Here is a 17,677-nt window from a genome sequence, read left to right as displayed (position 1 = left end):
AGGATTTTCCATGGCAGATTTCCATGCTCTTCATAAGGCTATGGGGATATTGAAACAGGACTTATATTATCCGTGTTGCGATAGTGCGCTCCCATCTTCAGAGGATAGAGTTATTGACCGTAGGCACCTGACTCAACAGTTTGGGAGGATTGGTTGGTGGGACCAGAAAACGATCCAGCATTACGTCAAGTAGTTTCCGACATGGGCTATCACATCTATATCACAGAGACTTCATCCGGGATCATGTTTACAGGATGATGTGGGTATTAGCAGACATGATGCTTTGGACGATTTTTACTTTCGTGGCGGTATCACAGTGGTTGTGGAGAGATATGGCATGATAGAGGTTTCTAGTTATCCCTGTTTATACCTGATGGATGGGTGTTGGTTCAGATGGTGTTGGAATCCAGGTGTTGTTTTGTTTGACGCCTTGTCTCACAGGGATTCCAATATGTTACCACCTTGGTTGTGGGAACAGTATCATCCAGTGTGGGATCCTGGTATTATCCTATGTAGTGCATTTGATTGGGCGATCTTTGATGTGTTGCTTCATATCACACACCCAAGAGTGTATATCAAAGTAGCGCAACAGGAGTTTGTCATGTCCCCTTTCTAGAGTGGACATCAAAGACGATAGAGTTGGCCTATCATTAGAGTCTCATAGGCTGGCAGTGGTGTTTAGGGACTTAGTCAGAGTACACAGTGTTCGGATCTGGAGTTTCAGACAATAGGAGAGTAGTTGAGAGCAGTTCCTTAATTGTAGGAGTTTCCTACATTTTAGGAGGTGGAGATGGGTTACATTCTTGAGTCTCTACGAGATCATTCTATGGTTTCAATTTCAGGAGATTCAGAGACATTCCTATTTTTTAGGAGTATCCTTAATTTTGAGGGATGAGACTGTTAGTGATTTCAAATTATCCAACATCAGTCACAAGAGGTGACGAGTTTAGTTTCACCTTGTAGAGGTGTTTTGGCTATCAGTTTGCTATTTGGGAGATATTTTAATATATTTAAATATTCTCCTAAGTTAGCATTTTAATAATTTAAATAAGGCTAAGTTATAGCCATTTTGGAGTAATAAGGGATTTTTTGGCCTCATCTAGGTGAATATCCCTTGGTGTAATAGCTCGTTGGAAAGGTCTTGAACTTTTCTAAATATTTCTCTTTTGACTCGGAGCAATTTGGCAAATAGATTTCTTTCTATTGGGAAAAAGGTCATTTTCTGAATACTTGACCACTTTAAAAATGATAAATATATTATTTTATAACCCAGCGCCACATGGAGACACTTTTAGGGTTCGAGCTAAGTTTGGTTGGTTATAAGGAGGTAAAGACAAAGTTCAAAGGATTATTAACATATTACATCTTGGATTTGTCATTTGGGCTCTGATTGAGCTTTCAACACTTGGGACACCAACCCCACTTGCTTTGCTTGTTTGGGACGTAGCCCCCAAAACAATGGTTTGGATTTGTTGCAGTCAGAAGTATTTTGGAGATTGTGCATTGTTTCTTCTAGAGAACGCAATACTGAGTTAGAGTTTTAGCTGAGATTTGGGTATTCTATCCACATGTGGGCACTTTGCAGCTGTACAGCAGCACCTAGCAGCCATATTTGCAGCTATACGGAAGCACTTGGCAGCCATATTCCTTCCCACGTGCAGCAATAGAGAGCTAGAACTTGGCCATAGCTTCTTTGTGGGCTCGTATTTCTCCTTCACGTCTTCAAATTGGGTTTATCCTTGGTTGTAATCATCTCGATATTATTATAAATCTTCATCTAGTTACAAATTAGGTTTTATATCCAAAAATCTGCTTGAAGCGAAATTGCTTTGATTGTATATGGAATATATTTTCAGAACTGGTTCATGTTATTGTACATCTGTTATTACTTATTGAAAAATCATCGAAAACATAAAACAATCAAACTGTTTTGCAACTTCCATCTAGTTCTGCAAGAAAATTTTAATAAACAAGGAAAACAAATTTAAAAATAATAAAATTACAGCAGATCAGCAAAAGAGATCCATCAGGGATCTTTCACATTTTGTCAAACAATTTGTAAGCAAACTCTGAACTTCAAAGGTTAATTCCGCAAATGGGGTTACAACTTATCTCAAGATTAAGAGTCACCTCTTAAATACCCATGATCAGTCTAGTTATTAAAGTAATGAACATAATTCCACTTCAATTCAGACTTAGCAAAAGATTTAATGAATCTCCCCTCACAGAAATAAATATTATGAGTCCAATCAAACTCAATACATTCAGCAATTTTTTTAAGGGATATTGTGCTGCATAATTACAAACTTTCATAAATGAAATGAACCTGGTGAATTCCTTACTCGTTGGCAGCAATGAATGAACTGCGATGTGCATGAAATTGTGAATGAACCTTGCCTATATAAGCAAGGCATCATATGTATATTTTGTGATGTAGTATCCAATATCAATCTAGTCCATTGTGCTCATTATCAGGCATTATTCTGCTTTTACTGCTCTCTTGTGGAAGGCATCAATCCAGTTTTATAGGTGATCAGAGAGGGATGAGTCTATTCATGGCTCTAACATGAAACAATTATACTTGTCTTCATATAGATGAATTTAAAATTATCAAAGGTAGTAACAAGCTAACCATAAGGATGGCACCCATGCCACCTTCAAATCTTCAAGTTCTTTCCTTGTATAATCCGAGAAAAATAAATTTTATAAACTAGTGATAAAACCACCAATTTGAGAACAAAACTATTGTCAACTTGAATTCAACGAGAGCAATACATACAGTTTTCCCAACTCCTGGTGGTCCTGTAAGCAAAAGAACGTGATGTCCAGAAGGCTCCTGGGCATTAAAACATAAAAAAAATTGCTAATGTCATCCAACAAGAAAACCACAAGAAATGATGAAAAGGGAAAAACTAGCTTTGTAAGTCTCAAAAGCAAGGATAGGAATAAGTATAAGAATAGTCTATTTATTATTAGGTCTTTCAGTACAAGATTTACATGAAAGTTTTGAAAATATCTCATTTACAAATATGACTGCTACAATACTTTCCTAATCTTATAACATTTATCAAACTTTGTCTCATATTTTGCTTCAGGCTCTATCTAATAATGTAAGGAATGCCAAATATTATTATTTTATGTTAAACAATTATCATCAACCATATATACAGTACCATCAGTTAAATAAATGTGATTAAGTGCATCAATATATTCATATCACCTATTGCATATAAAACTTCAAAAGTCACAAAATATTTATTTAATATAAACTCAAGACATTTTCATTAAAACCTAACCCATACCAAAAAAATTAAAATTACCACATCTTGCAAAAGGCATTTTGTGATTTATTTATTCTCTCAACCATTTTATGCCATTCATGAATTGACTACAGACAAAGCATTTACCATGTTGGAAAATAGTGATTATTGAGTAAGATGACAATTAATATCAAAAGGTGATAATTGATAGAATTAATACTGACATTCAAAAAAATTACCCTCAATTGCTTCAATCTCTGCAATGAGTTGCAAAATTTAAATCTGTGCCAAAGTCTAATTAAAGAGTATGATTGACTATAATAAAATTATATCAATACTTATTCTTTAAACTTTTCAAATTTTATGTTTATTTCTATGGTGATTAGATCACTATTTTTTTAATAAATAAACCAAGGGGGTCAACTGGGGCCCTTAACCATGAATAAAAGAAAGAGAAGAAACATCATCATTACAATATTAACACCTCAGCACATAACCAGGAGAAACCAAGAAAAAGACAAGTTAATTATTATTGCAACCTGGGGGGAATCAAGAAAATTTACACTACTTAAGAGAACTTGTGAGATACAATAGAATACCATGGAAACAACAGACCATCCATCCTCCAAGAAGATTCAGAAATAAATCACCAAAGGAAACAAATTAGGAAAAGGTTTAGGCCTGCCTCCTCCCCTCTTAGAAAGGAGAGCTTTCACAGTCCATTTAGAGCCCAAACCTATGGACTCTTGGGATTCTAAAATAAGGATGCAGTTATCCTCCCTACAAAATGTACTGTTGACTAAATTTCAAAAAATTGAAAACACGCTGAATTTTTTTAAAAAAATTCACCATTTGATATTCATGATCTGCATATTTGTGATCGAAAACAACAAAAAGTTTGAGAAAAATCACTGTGATTTCGTGAATCTGAACAAAAAACATGTTTGACTTTATTTTGTCTTTGGTACATTTTGTCTGGAGATTAGCCAGTGCCCTAAAATAATATGCTCCACTGTTGTTTTTCTGCCCCTCCTCTTCTTGGTTGGAAAAGTACACATGGACAGTAGAGAGAGCCAAAGCCTTCACCGTCCACAATAGAGTCCAAAGCAATTTATTCTCTTCAGGCAGTCTTCCCCCTCTTCCAGTATATCGTTATCGGCCCAAAACAGAAAATCCTTCTCCTAGATAAACTTATCCAAGGAAGCCTGATAAGAAAAAAACAATTACCTCCTTTACTTATCTTTCAAGGATTTCTAACCATTCTTACCTCTCAAGCCAAATTCTGCTTTATTTTGAGACTCACTGTCTACAGCTCTAAGCAATAGAAATAACTTACCCTGTCCAAAATACATCCTCAAAGGTCATTGTAGTCCAAAATTATGCATTCTGCTTCTGTCTTTCTGCCTATACTCTTCTTGGTTGTGAGCTTCACTCAAATTTGGAAATGATTTTTCCGATAGCCATATAACATAAAAGTTTCTTTGGATAAAAGCCAAGTTGGGTTATGGCCTGTAATATTTCTGGTTAAATGTATAATGATTTCTAAATAGTGATAATCTTGATCATCATTTTATGTCAAGTAATCTTGATTGGATGATAATTAATGATGTATAAATTAAAATATTAGTACATCTGATAAGTTAAACTTGATGAACGTTGAATCAGCTTACATACTATGATTGTCTGGAAATAATTATGACTATTAGTATAGCCTCGAGAGAAAAAACTATGACATCTTTGCTGTAGACAAAGACCATGACAGTGCATTGAAGTTGTCAGTGTCATAAACAAATTCCTATTCAATAAAAGTATAGTGTATTTAATGATGTTGCTAAACCAAGCTATGATTATGAACCATCTTATGGTCAATAGTATTGAAAAGCAAATAAATTTCTTGCAATTTCTTCATGTGATGACAAATAACATGAAGAAAACTAATAACAGAAAAATTTATGATACACTTATGATGAAAGGACTTAGTAATTGTTCATCTTTCAACAATGGATCAAGAGCATATATAGGACCATTTAATGCATCAAGTAATTGAATGTTAAGAGAAATACAATTCAATTTAGTTAAAATGAAAGGGTAGTAGTAGGTATAGTTCATCGTAACCCCCAAAAATCTAGGAAGAACTAGAAATGGTGTATCATATTAACTAATAATAACAACTAGGATGTGCATAAATAAAATGATAATAAACCCTATGAAATGGTACAGAAAACTCAACCCAGAAACTCGTTTAATTACAAGATGTCACCAATAAGCAGATTGGTTACCAGGATTGAGCTAAGGCCTATTGTTGGTGCATTGAGACTATGCACAATATGGGGGGATTGTGACCCTCTCTTTTGGAAAAACAAATTCAACTTTAATTTCTTACACTAAGAAATATAAGTGTAATGATTAACAAGAGTATTTAGTAATTTGATTATCATATTTTAGAATGATATTATTTTGGAATGCCCCCAATTTAGCAGGTTTCTGGAGTATGGTTTTGTCATCTCATCATTGCGACCCTTGTGAGCTGACGTTCAGATTTGGGGGTCTTTGTTGAGGAATTACTATTTTGGGACTTACTATTTTTAGTAAGTCACTTTTGGCCAGTTACTATTTTTTGTTGAGCAGTTCATGCTGCATGGTCACCTGGCATTTTGGCTCTCAATCTCTCGAGGGATTATGTGGAATCATATTTATTTCAAGTATGAAAGAATTTAATGAGTATTTAATGGACACTTAATTATTATTGTGCTTTATATTATAAAGTGACCAGACTTTATATTATAAAGTTATTTGTAAGTGAAAGGTGTGTGGATGAAGCTAATTGGCTCAAATTGAATTATAAATATGCCTTCTTGGGAGAATGTGAAGTATCTTGATTATTAGATCTTTTTAATTGAATTACTAGCTGAGGGTTTTGTGAAATTCTGGGAATTATTTCTGAGTGTTGTTGCAAAATTGCTACTGTTGTATAGCAATTTGTCAAACTTCTACTGTTTAATCTGTGTCTAAGGAGATTTATGTGTTGGAAGAATTTTATGAATTTTGAAGAGAGACAAACATTGAGAATCTGCTATCGACCTGTTGTGATATTGGAGACATTCGAAATTTGGGAAATTGTGATCTGCCGATTCGCATCTAGGAAGCAGCGTTTCATTTGGATGTGATATGATTGGCACATACTAGGCCATATCATTTACCTAGAGGCTGGGCAGCTAATGTGTTGGCCTGCGATTCATTTATATCCATGTGGGAGTCTGATCTGTAGTCATGGGTGTGTGAGGGAGATCTGCAACTAATTCTTTGGGCCTGTAATCTGCTACAGGATTAAGCAATTTGCTTACATTGGTCAGCATTCATTCTCTTATACCTGCGATTATCCTTGAGGACCGCTGCTGGAGTATGTGCATTAATCGTAGACCAAGGGCAATCAGATACTGATCTTCACTGAACCAGCATGTTAGAAGACCTGATTGACTTACTAGTTCGGACACATGGGCAAGGCCAAACATTTCATCAATTATAAAGACCAGGTTCTAAGTTGTGTTTTTGTTTCCTGAAGTTGATGCAATTTAATCATTGTAATTAATATTGATTTGCAATTCAAAATTTGGTGTGATTTTGTTCCTCTGAAGTTATATATCCATATTCAAAAAAATCTACAAAAAATATATATATATATTCCAAAAATTACAAAACTTTTCCAAAAAATACAAAAAATTATCAGTCGTGCATCAGCTATCCAATTAGAAGTTAGTTCGGGTCTTTACAGTGGTATCAGAGCGGTTTCCTACCAGCTTGTAGGAATTGGGCTCAGTTTATCAGAGTTCTGTTCAGAATTGATTGTATTTATTTGGTTCCGCATTTAGTGACATGGATGGTGACCAGCGATTTGTGCCAAGTATGCACTATACCCGTAGCGGTCATAATTCTCCTCCCAAAGAAGGAGAGCCTAAGATTCAGTTTAGTTTTGGTGGCAGTCCGAGTGATTCTAGTGGTATTGGACTTCAAGCTACCGATGCTGAGGTTGGTAGAGAAGCCATGGACACATTTAGGAATATTGCGGCTGGACAGCAGCAGATGACAGGTGTACTGCAGCAGCTATCTAACACCCTGCAGCAATTAGTTTTGCCACAAGGCCGAAGTAGAGAGAGAGCTCGTGACGTTTCTATTGGTTCTCATAGGTCACAAGTGGTTGAGGGGCCCAGAGCTGACGATAGGCACAGGATTGAGGACCGTATCAAGATGGATGATAGGGTGGATAGGACATGTTATATTGGTGCTCAAGACAAGCCACAGAGACCCACTTTCTTGAGACTAGAGTTGGATGCAGTTAGTAGCACTTCTGAGGTGGCACCCTTTATCGATGATGTTGTGGCTCACTTCAATAAGTGGGATGCTAACCCAGGCACTGAAAGATAATTTGAGCTTTGACAGGTACCTGACACAGAAGCGTGAGCATTCCAGAAGTAGGCCTGCCCCTAATAGGCAACGGCCTAAGCAAACTAAGCTTCAACAGGTGGCTAGTAAGATGACACTAGCTCATTTTGATGGGAGCAATAGAGTGACTGCTTCAAACTTGGGTTCACAAGCTCGACACCTACCTCGCTTTGCGTCCTATGACTAAGGAGGACGCCATCAGATTTGTTGTTCTACACCTTGATGGAGTTGTGCATGACTGGTGATACCTTAGTTTAGTATCTCTCCATCATGGTCAGATCACATCGTATTAGGAGTTTGTTGACAAATTGATAGAGCATCTTGACAAGGACCCTGAGGTTTATTTCAGAGAGTTGGCTTAGTTGCGACAAATAGCTAGGTTGGAGGCATTTATCAGTGAATTCCAGAGATTGTCAGTGATGGTATATGACATATCTGAGAGGAGGAGGGTTATGCTTTTCATTGAGGGTCTCATTGAGCCACTCAAGGGTTGGGTTAAGTCATTAGACCCACCCTCACTGCACGAAGCCATGAAGAAGGCCCGAAATTTAGAGGCTTCTACACCCATAGGCAAATTTTCCTCAAAGCCTACTACTTTGTCTTATGATAGGACAGCTCCTCGGAGAGAGGAGAAATCTGATGTTAAACATCCTGTTGCAACTCCTCTGGATCGAGAGACGATTAATGATTTGAGAAGGAAGTTGTGTTTCTAGTACAGGGGTCCCTATGATGTTGACCATGACTGTCCTATGAAACCTAAGGGCAAAAATAAGATGGAGTGGTTTTATGATGATGAGGGCAGTGCTGGTTTTTAGGAGTAGTCTAGGAATTTTGAGAATGACCAGCAGAGGATTGGTGATGATGAGGATGAGGTGGATGATTCCAACCTCAAGGTAGCTTACCTATCCAGCATAAAGGAGGGAGCTTTCAGGATGCACGGGCTCATAGTTGGACATAATGTGATTGCATTATTTGACACTAGAGCCAATCATAATTTTATAGATGCTCGTTTGGTTACTAGATGAGGTATGTAGACAGAGGATTTTGAGGGCCTACGAGTATAGGTAGCTGATGGTTACACTTTGAGGTGTACCAAGATGATTCCAGATCTTCTCGTGAGGCTTAATACATATGCTTTCACCGCAGATTTTTATGTGGTAGACGTGGGTGGGACATAAATAGTTCTTGGTATGGCATGGCTACATACTCTTAAGGATATCTACTTGAGCACAGAGAGGATGAAGATGAAGATTCATCAAGGATGGGCAGCCACAAATTCTCAAGGCAATGCGTAATGAAGAGCTTAAGCAACTTTCCCTTCGGCAGATGCAGCATTTGGTACGTCATGAGGATCTTATAGATTGGGCAATTGAGTGTAGGATTATGCCTACCATGAAGAGTATTGAGGAGCCAGATTATCACCTAAACATCCAACAATTGAGAACCAAACTCTAAATGTTTGGTGATTTACCTCCTAGTAGACCTCCGAATAGAGGGATTAAACATATCAGAGAGTTGGAAGAGGGCACTAAGCCCATCATGATCATGCCCTATTGGCATCTAAAGTAGCTCAAAGATGAGATTGAGAAGACTATACAGGAGTTGCTTGACATAGGGCATATTAGGCCGAGTAAGTCCCCATTCGCTTCTTCAATTATTCTAGTGAAGAAGGATGGTACCCTTCGGATGTGCATTGATTACCGGATGTTGAATAAGAAGACTATTAAGAATCGGTATCCAATTCCATGGATTGATGAGGTGCATGGGGCAAAGTATTTCTCGAAGATTGACTTGAGCTCCAGATATCATCAAATCTGAGTTATAGAGCAGGATATAGAGAAGATTACATTCAAATGTCACTGTGGGCATTTTGAGTTCCTGGTCATGCCCTTAGGCTTGACAAACACACCTACTACTTTTCAATCTACTATGAACAAGGTGTTTCACAGTCAGCTACGCAAATTTGTGCTAGTATTCTTTGACAACATTCTGATTTATAGCAAGACTTCGGATTATCATGTTGCTCATCTGGATACAGTTTTGGGTATATTGGATCAGGCTTCCTTGTATGCCAAGGAGTCCAAGTGTGCTCTTGGTATGACAGAGTTACTTTACTTGGGGCATATTATCGGTGTTGATGGAGTTCTCATGGACCCAGATAAAATCTATGCTATTGTGGAGTGGCCCACACCAGAGAACCTAACACAGTTAAGGGGGTTCTTAGGCCTTTGTGCTTTTTACCGTAAGTTTGTGGCAAGGTTTTCACAACATGTAGCTCCCCTTATAGATCTGACCCGTAAGGGTGCTTTTCAATGGACTGCTCAGGCACAAGTGTGTTTTGAGAGAATTAAGACTTTCATGACTTCATGTCCGGCGTTGGCTTTACCCGATTTCTCTAGGCCCTTTGATTTACATTATGATGCTTCTGGAGAGGGTATTGGTGCAGTTTTGTCCCAAGATCGACATACCATTATTTTTTAGAGTAGGGAATTGCGGGAACCAAAGAGATCTTTCAGTGTTTACAATAAGGAGATGCTAGCCATCATGCATGCTTTGGCCAAGTTCTGGCATTATTTAGTGGGCAGAAAGTTTTGCATTAAGATTGATCATATCAGCTTAAGGCATTTCTTTAGACAAAGGGACTTGAATGAGAGGCAGCAGAAGTGGGTCAGCAAGCTACAATCATACGATTTTGACATCTCCTATATAAAGGGGACTCAAAATGTTGTTGTGGATGCTCATTCGAGGACTCATCTATGTGTAGTTACTGAGATTTCAAAGGACTGGAGACATTTAATTATAGTTGAATATGCGAGGGATCAGTGGGCTTCATGTATTTTGGATGGTAGTATTCAAGATGATAGTTATTCACTTGCAAGTGAGTTGATCATCTACAAGGGGAGGATATATTTGATTCCAGGGTTAGATGTGTGTGGGATTATCCTACAAGCATTTCATGATTCCCCTATGGCTGGTCATCCCAGGTTTTTCAAGACTTATAGACAGGTTTGGGAAATATTCACTTGGAAGGGGCTAAAGACTAATGTTCAATGCTATGTTCGAGAGTGTTCTATTTGTCAGTAGAACAGACAAGAACACACTTATCCTACAGGTTTGTTGCAGTCGTTCCCTATTCCTAAGAGGAAGTAGGAGGCAATTTCCATAGATTTTATTGTGGGCTTCCCTAAAGCCCAAGGTCGGGAGTGCATATATGTGGTACTGAACAGGCTCATAAAGTATGCTCACTTCTTTCCTATTACTACTACCTATTCAGCTGTGCAGTTAGCTGAGTTGTTCTTCAGGTGTAGGTTTGTTGCAGTCGCTCCCTATTCTTGAGAGGAAGTAGGAGGTGATTTCCATAGATTTTATTGTGGGCTTGCCTAAAGCCCAAGGTCAGGAGTGCATATATGTGGTAGTGGACAGGCTCATGAAGTATGCTTACTTCTTTCCTATTACTACTACCTATTCAAGTGTGCAGTTAGCTGAGTTGTTCTTCAGGGAGATATTCAGGTTGCATGGTCTACCCAAGACCATAGAGAGTCACCATAATAGTAGATTTATGAGTCATTTTTGGTAGGAGATCTTTAGATTATGTGGGACTGAGTTGACTCCTAGTACCAGTTATCACCAGCAAACGGATGGTCAACCTGAGATTGTGAACAAATGGGTTGAGGGATATTTGCAGAACTATGTTCTTCAGAGAGATATTCAAGTTGCATGGTCTACCCAAGACCATAGAATCACCGTAATAATAAATTTATTAGTCATTTTTGGTAGGAGATCTTTAGATTATGTGAGACTGAGTTGACTCCTAGTACCAGTTATCACTAGCAAATGGATGGTCAAACTGAGATTGTGAACAAATGGATTGAGGGATATTTGCGGAACTATGTTTCTTCTCAGCAGAAGGCTTGGGTGAAGTGGATTTACTTATGTGAGTATCATTACAATTCTACTCACCACATGACCATTCAGATGTCACCCTTCAGGGCTTTATACGGGTATGATACACCTAGATTTATGGATTTGTTCTGTTGTGATAACAGAGTGTTGAGTGTAAGGGATTTGTTACAGGATAGCCAAGATGTAATGAGGTCTTTGAGAGACAACATACAAAGGGTGCAGAATCAGCAGAAACAATATGCCGATCAGCGGAGAACAGCTCATACTTTTCAAGTGGGTGACATGGTTTATTTGATGTTGCAGTCATATCGGCAGTCTCCTATCAAGAAGAGTGGTTTAGAGAAACTTAAGAAACAATATTATGGTCCTTTTAGTATTGTGCGGCATATTGGTGAGGTGGCATATGAGTTAGACTTGCCTGATGATAGCAAGGTTCATAATGTGTTTCATGTTTCACACCTCAAAAGGGCTTTGGGTAGACATGTGGTACCATCTCCTGTATTGCCTCCATTAGATGATGAAGGGAGACTTGAGTTGATTCTGGAGGCGATTCTTGATACTAGAGAGCGGCAGTTGCGACGAAGGACAATCAAAGAGTCTCTGGTCAAGTGGCAGGACTAACCAAATGAGGATGCTATTTGGGAGCTTGAGGATATTCTACAACACCCTAGATAGTGATTGTTTGGGGACAAGCAATCTTGGGAAGGGAGGACTGTAATGTCCCCGATTTAGCAGGTTTCTGGAGTATGGTTTTGTCAACTCATCATTGCGACCCTCGTAAGTTGACATTTGAATTTGGGCGTCTTTGTTGAGGAGTTACTATTTTGGAACTTACTATTTTTAGTAAGTCACTTTTGGTCAGTTACTATTTTTTGTTGAGCAGTTCAAGCCGGGTGGTCACCTAGCATTTTAGCTCTCAATCTCTCGATAGATTATTTGGAGTCATATTTATTTCAAGTATGATAGAATTTAATGAATATTTAATGCACACTTAATTATTATTGTGCTTTATATTATAAAGTGACCAAACTTTATATTATAAAGTTATTTGTAAGTGAAAGGTGTGTGGATGAAGCTAATTGGCTCAAATTGCATTATAAATATGACTTCTTGGGAGAATGTGAAGTATCTTGATTATTATATCTTCTTAATTGATTAACTGGCTGAGGGTTTGGTGAAATTCTGGGAATTATTTCCGAGTATTGTTGCAAAATTACTGTTGTTGTATAGCAATTTGTCAAACTTCTCCTGTTGTTTAATCTGTGTCTAAGGAGATTTATGTGTTGGAAGAATTTTATGAATTTTGAAGAGCGAGAAACATTGAGAATCTGCTATCTACCTGTTGTGATATTCAAGAGATTTGAAATTGGGAAATTGTGAGCTGCCGATTGGTATCTGGGAAGCAGTGTTTCATTTGGAAGTGGTACAGTTGGCACATACTAGGCCATATCGTTTACCTAGAGGCTGGGCAGCTAATGTGTTGGCCCGCAATTCATTTATATCCATGTGGGAGTCTGGTCTGTAGTCGTGGGTGTGTGAGGGAGGTCTGCAAATAATTCTTTGGGCCTGTGATCTGCTACAGGAATAAGCAATTTGCTTACATTGGTCAGCATTCATTCTCTTATACCTGCAATTATCCTTAAGGACTGCTGCTGGAGTCTGTGCATTAATCGTAGAGCAAGGGCAATCAGATACTGATCTTCAGTGAACCAGCACATTAGAAGACCCGATTGAATTACTGGTTTGGACACATGGGCAACGCCAAACATTTCATCAATTATTAAAACCAGGTTCTAAGTTGTTGCATTTTTGTTTTCTGAAGTTGATGCAATTAATCATTGTAATTAATATTGATTTGCAATTCAAAATTTGGTGTGATTCTGTTCCTTTGAAGTTATACATCCATATTCAAAAAAATACAAAAAAAACATATATTCCAAAAATTACAAAAATTACAAAACATTTCAAAAAATACCAGTTGTGCATCAGCAATCATAGGGGCCTATGCCTTTCCTTAGCTGGTGCCCCTGTTAGAAGTTAGTTCGGGTCTTTACATATTTGATGTTATTTTATTGAAATACATATAAAAATAATAATATCCAATAACAATAATGATATAATAATTATTATATTATGATGCATAATTCTACATGGAATGTATGCTCATCTGTGAATTTTCCAACTTCAAGTTTGAGAGTAACAACAGAAAGTAGGGCAAAAGAGAGTGGTACTTCAATATGCCATGCCACCAGAGGCCAAATAGAGTGCATGGAAAGTCACTCCCATGTTGCCAAAGATAACTCATAGGCTAACTACTCCCACTCTTGAAAATAAAGAAAGCATAAAAGAATAGTCCACATCATCAATAAATCTCGGTGATCTGCCACTTCTTGCCAATTAGAAAACTCTTAATACTACCTCAAATAAGCAACCAAATTGCCCTTATCCAAGAGTAACTTTAGAATGAAATGAGATAAATAGGAGGAAGAATTAGGATGTGACTCTATCACTATTTGTATGAAATATATCTATCACGTGTTGCTAGGAGGATGATTAAGAGAAAGAAGAAACTAGAGCAATCATATTTCCTATCCTATCCAATGAATAGATGCCCATCTTGTTGATACATGGATGCCTACCCCTCTTGAGGGATGCATGCCTATCATGTATGATGGATAGATGAATGATCAAGTATACAAACAAATGAACACTTAAAACCTAAAGGAATAGTAAGAGAGAAGAAATCAGTTGCTACTTTTAGGGTGTTATGGATAGATTATCACAAATATGTGAATGCCCTAACAATTTTTGCTAGGATGCATATGGTTATTAAACTCTTGATGCTGTTGCAGCACAAAGGCTTACTACAGGTGTCTCAAGTGATTATAAACTGCAATTATTAGAGAAACAATCTCGTACACATGATCAAGCAAGAAAAGGTATTTAAATGAATAGAATTTGATGGTTTAGAATCAACAAAAGGCAGTGGCCTCCCACACAGTGGCATTTAAAACAAGATGTGTCCATTGGAAAGAAGCCTTGCCAAGCTCTGGATGGTTCACTGGGGGCTATCTCAAATTCCTATGGAAGCTGGTGTATGTTTCATTTGTGGTATATTTTTCATTTTATGTTAACTGCTGGTCAGGGGGTTGTGGTTGAAATGTGAGTTATGTGGCTTGTCATTATGGTTTTATGGTATTATGCTTGGTGAAAAATGATGAAAAATTGTTTTTCTGAGTGGACTGATTATTGTCACAAGCTAAGTTTTTTATTCATATTCTTTAGTTTTATCCAGATACTTTTGCAATATTTTTGTTAAGTACTTGCCAAAATCAAAGCAGAGGATTATTTAGCAGATTACTCAAGCAGGTACTCATGAGCTAGGCAAGCACTCCTCAGATTTTCAAACAATGGTTTCATGCCTGACACACCCTCATTAAATCATCGTGGACAGCAAGTCAAGCCTAGGGGCATCTCCCTGTGGTACACTTGTATCTGAGTAAAGTATTATTCTCAAAGTGATTTAGTTAAATCCAACAAAGGCATTAAATATTCATATTATACCAATAGTTAGTCTAGTTGATTAGGTTCACATTTAAGCACTTAATTAGCATTGCCGTCAACATTGAATGGTATAAGAAATTAATAATTTGTATAAAACTGCATCCTATTATTGCTTTTTTAAATTAAATAAAACATCCTATAAAATGAATTTCCCATGGGATGTATACCGCTAGCAATTAATGCTTGTGAATCGATTCCAGGCATGTCCTTCTAAGTTAACAGCCATCAAAATATCAGATCATTAATCATTTTCACATTTTCATCTGTAGCTATCTAAATACAATTTTCTAACTGAAGAATGACTAAAATGATCACTACCATTAAACTGTTCAGCTGCTCTTCTATCCAAGCCTTTATTTCAGCTACCTGTCAACATAGCAATAGAAATGCACAAGTGTCAATGTCACAATCATTTCAGATTGTTATATAACATCAACACCATTGTAGACATCAAGGGAACCTGGCCTAAATGCTAGACTGAGAACCTAAGAGGCTAGTTTCCAGCTACAGCCTACTGTTATTTCTTCATCAAAAGAAAAAATTGAGCACAGCAATATTTGGTTATGAACCTGCTAAAATTAAGGAAAGAAGAAAATTTGTCAAGATAATACCATTGACAGATCACAGAAAACTTGCTCCAAAATATTCAACACCAGATAACAAAATATTTGCTTTATGGAAAATTCATATTAGTTAAGCACTGCATTCCAGGCATTGTATTATCAAATTACCTACTAAAATTAAAAGGAGAAAAAGGAAAATTGTTAATGTACAGAAGACTGGCTGCCCAAAAATCAAAACTAACCTATCTGATAACCACATCCATAAACAGCACAAAATGAAAACCAAATATAAACAACAGAAAGAATAAGTAGCTTGGAATATAAACTGTGAAAAGTCTTGACCTTTTTCTTATTGACAACAAGGTCTGCCAGCGTTTTTGGTTTATATTTGTCAGCCCATAAAACTATTTCAGCTTTCTGAGCAGATGTTCGTCTTTGATTTCTGTCTTCTACAAAACAACATCCCCAAATGAATAATAATACCTATCATATTAAATGATGAGAAACAATTTTTTACAATCAATATTACTAAGCTACATCCTTCTCTTTATTTTAAAGTCAACATATAAATTGTGAATTAGTAAAGCTGCTAAAGAACCACAAAACACAAAGATTTACCATAGGAAATACACAGAAAGTTGTTGAGACTGTTCTCCAACACCAAGATTGGCATTGGTATGTAGCATATTTTTAAAAGCTACAAAATGTCTTACAGATCTAATTCTATAAAATGTGTTCAAAGATTTTAAGTGTCATATTTGGATCTCAATATACAAATTACATATAAACAGTCAATGAAGTATATAAAATGAACAATTTGCAGGTTTGTGATTGGCTGCTCATGTCAGAAAATAATACCATAATGGTTATAAATACAAATGCAAGTCAAACATACTTTAGTTACCGAAATATTATGCTATAAGAATAGAAAATTAGAGACCTTCAGTTTAAGTGTTACTTATAAAGTCAATATCCTTTATTTATATAGTGTTATGCTATTCAATATTCATGGAGTATTCCAACTAGTATTCTTAACAAATTTGATTCATTTAACAATGATAATTGCAGAAAATTCCATCTTCATAAAACTCTCATGAAAAGCAATCATTCATCCAGCTATTTCATTACAATTAAAAATGAACTCTTGCATATTTAAACATGCTACATAAGCTTCAATCCTTAAAGCTAATAAGGTTGATTGAATCGGTTTGGTACCGTTCATTGGATTATTAATGTTGTAGCTTCAGTTGGATTGAATGGACCTAGAGATAATCCTTCTATGGTCATTGGTTAATCATCAATTAGACACTCTCCTACACACACACACACACACACACACACACACATTATATATATGCATAATGATGATTAACTTATAATAAACCATATAGAGACATGTCTCTTCATAAGACATGTTTCCTCTTCTCATATTTATATGACATTCAAATCTGCATTTGGAACACACAGAAATAAATGGTAGTATTATTGCATTTGCAGAAAACAATCCTATAAACTCAACATGGTATCAGAGAAAGACTGCAAATGTAAGAAAGATTCACATCAAGAAGAAAATCCAAACTCTGACAAAAGCAGAGACAAAGCATGCCCCCACATGAACATAACTCGTTATTAACTATGAAGAAATAAATATTTTAGTAAGAGACTGCATTAAAAATGTTGTGCATAGTGACCTATAGCCGCTAACATGGCAGTTTAATTTGATATAAGCAGCTAAGAAAACAGGTTGATATCATACCTTATCGGGCACACAGTTAAGCAGGATGATTTGCACTTTTGGAATCTTATTGGTCTGCCAACTAAAACAAATTGTCTTTTGTCTCAATTCTAAGTGTTCAAATGGTTCTTGTTCACTGGACAGTATTTCGTTCATTGTATTTGTGTGCTAGATGCATTGACTGCAGACAAATCATTTTGTTTGAATCCTGC

General features: G+C 36.7%; 1 protein-coding gene across 6 annotated transcripts in view; it reads right to left on the bottom strand.

Annotated features, from left to right (window-relative positions):
* Positions 1-17,677, bottom strand: part of ATRAD17 (RADIATION SENSITIVE 17) — a 135,145-nt gene that overhangs the window by 69,428 nt on the left and 48,040 nt on the right. For all 6 annotated transcript variants that reach the window (XM_089829454.1, XM_089829452.1, XM_089829456.1 and 3 more), the window contains 3 exons: positions 16,073-16,179; positions 15,486-15,533; positions 2,780-2,836 (listed from right to left, as the gene is read on the bottom strand). In XM_089829454.1, the coding sequence (XP_089685580.1) occupies positions 2,780-2,836; positions 15,486-15,533; positions 16,073-16,179 (212 nt within the window). The remainder of the gene's footprint in view (positions 1-2,779; positions 2,837-15,485; positions 15,534-16,072; positions 16,180-17,677) is intronic.

This window comes from Cupressus sempervirens, chromosome 5 (genome assembly GCF_028749045.1).
Source record: "Cupressus sempervirens isolate cs-2001-9-10 chromosome 5, ASM2874904v1, whole genome shotgun sequence".
Taxonomy (NCBI): Eukaryota; Viridiplantae; Streptophyta; class Pinopsida; order Cupressales; family Cupressaceae; genus Cupressus; species Cupressus sempervirens.
The sequence above is the reverse complement of the archived record's forward strand: the minus strand, read 5'-3'. Positions and strand labels throughout refer to the sequence as shown.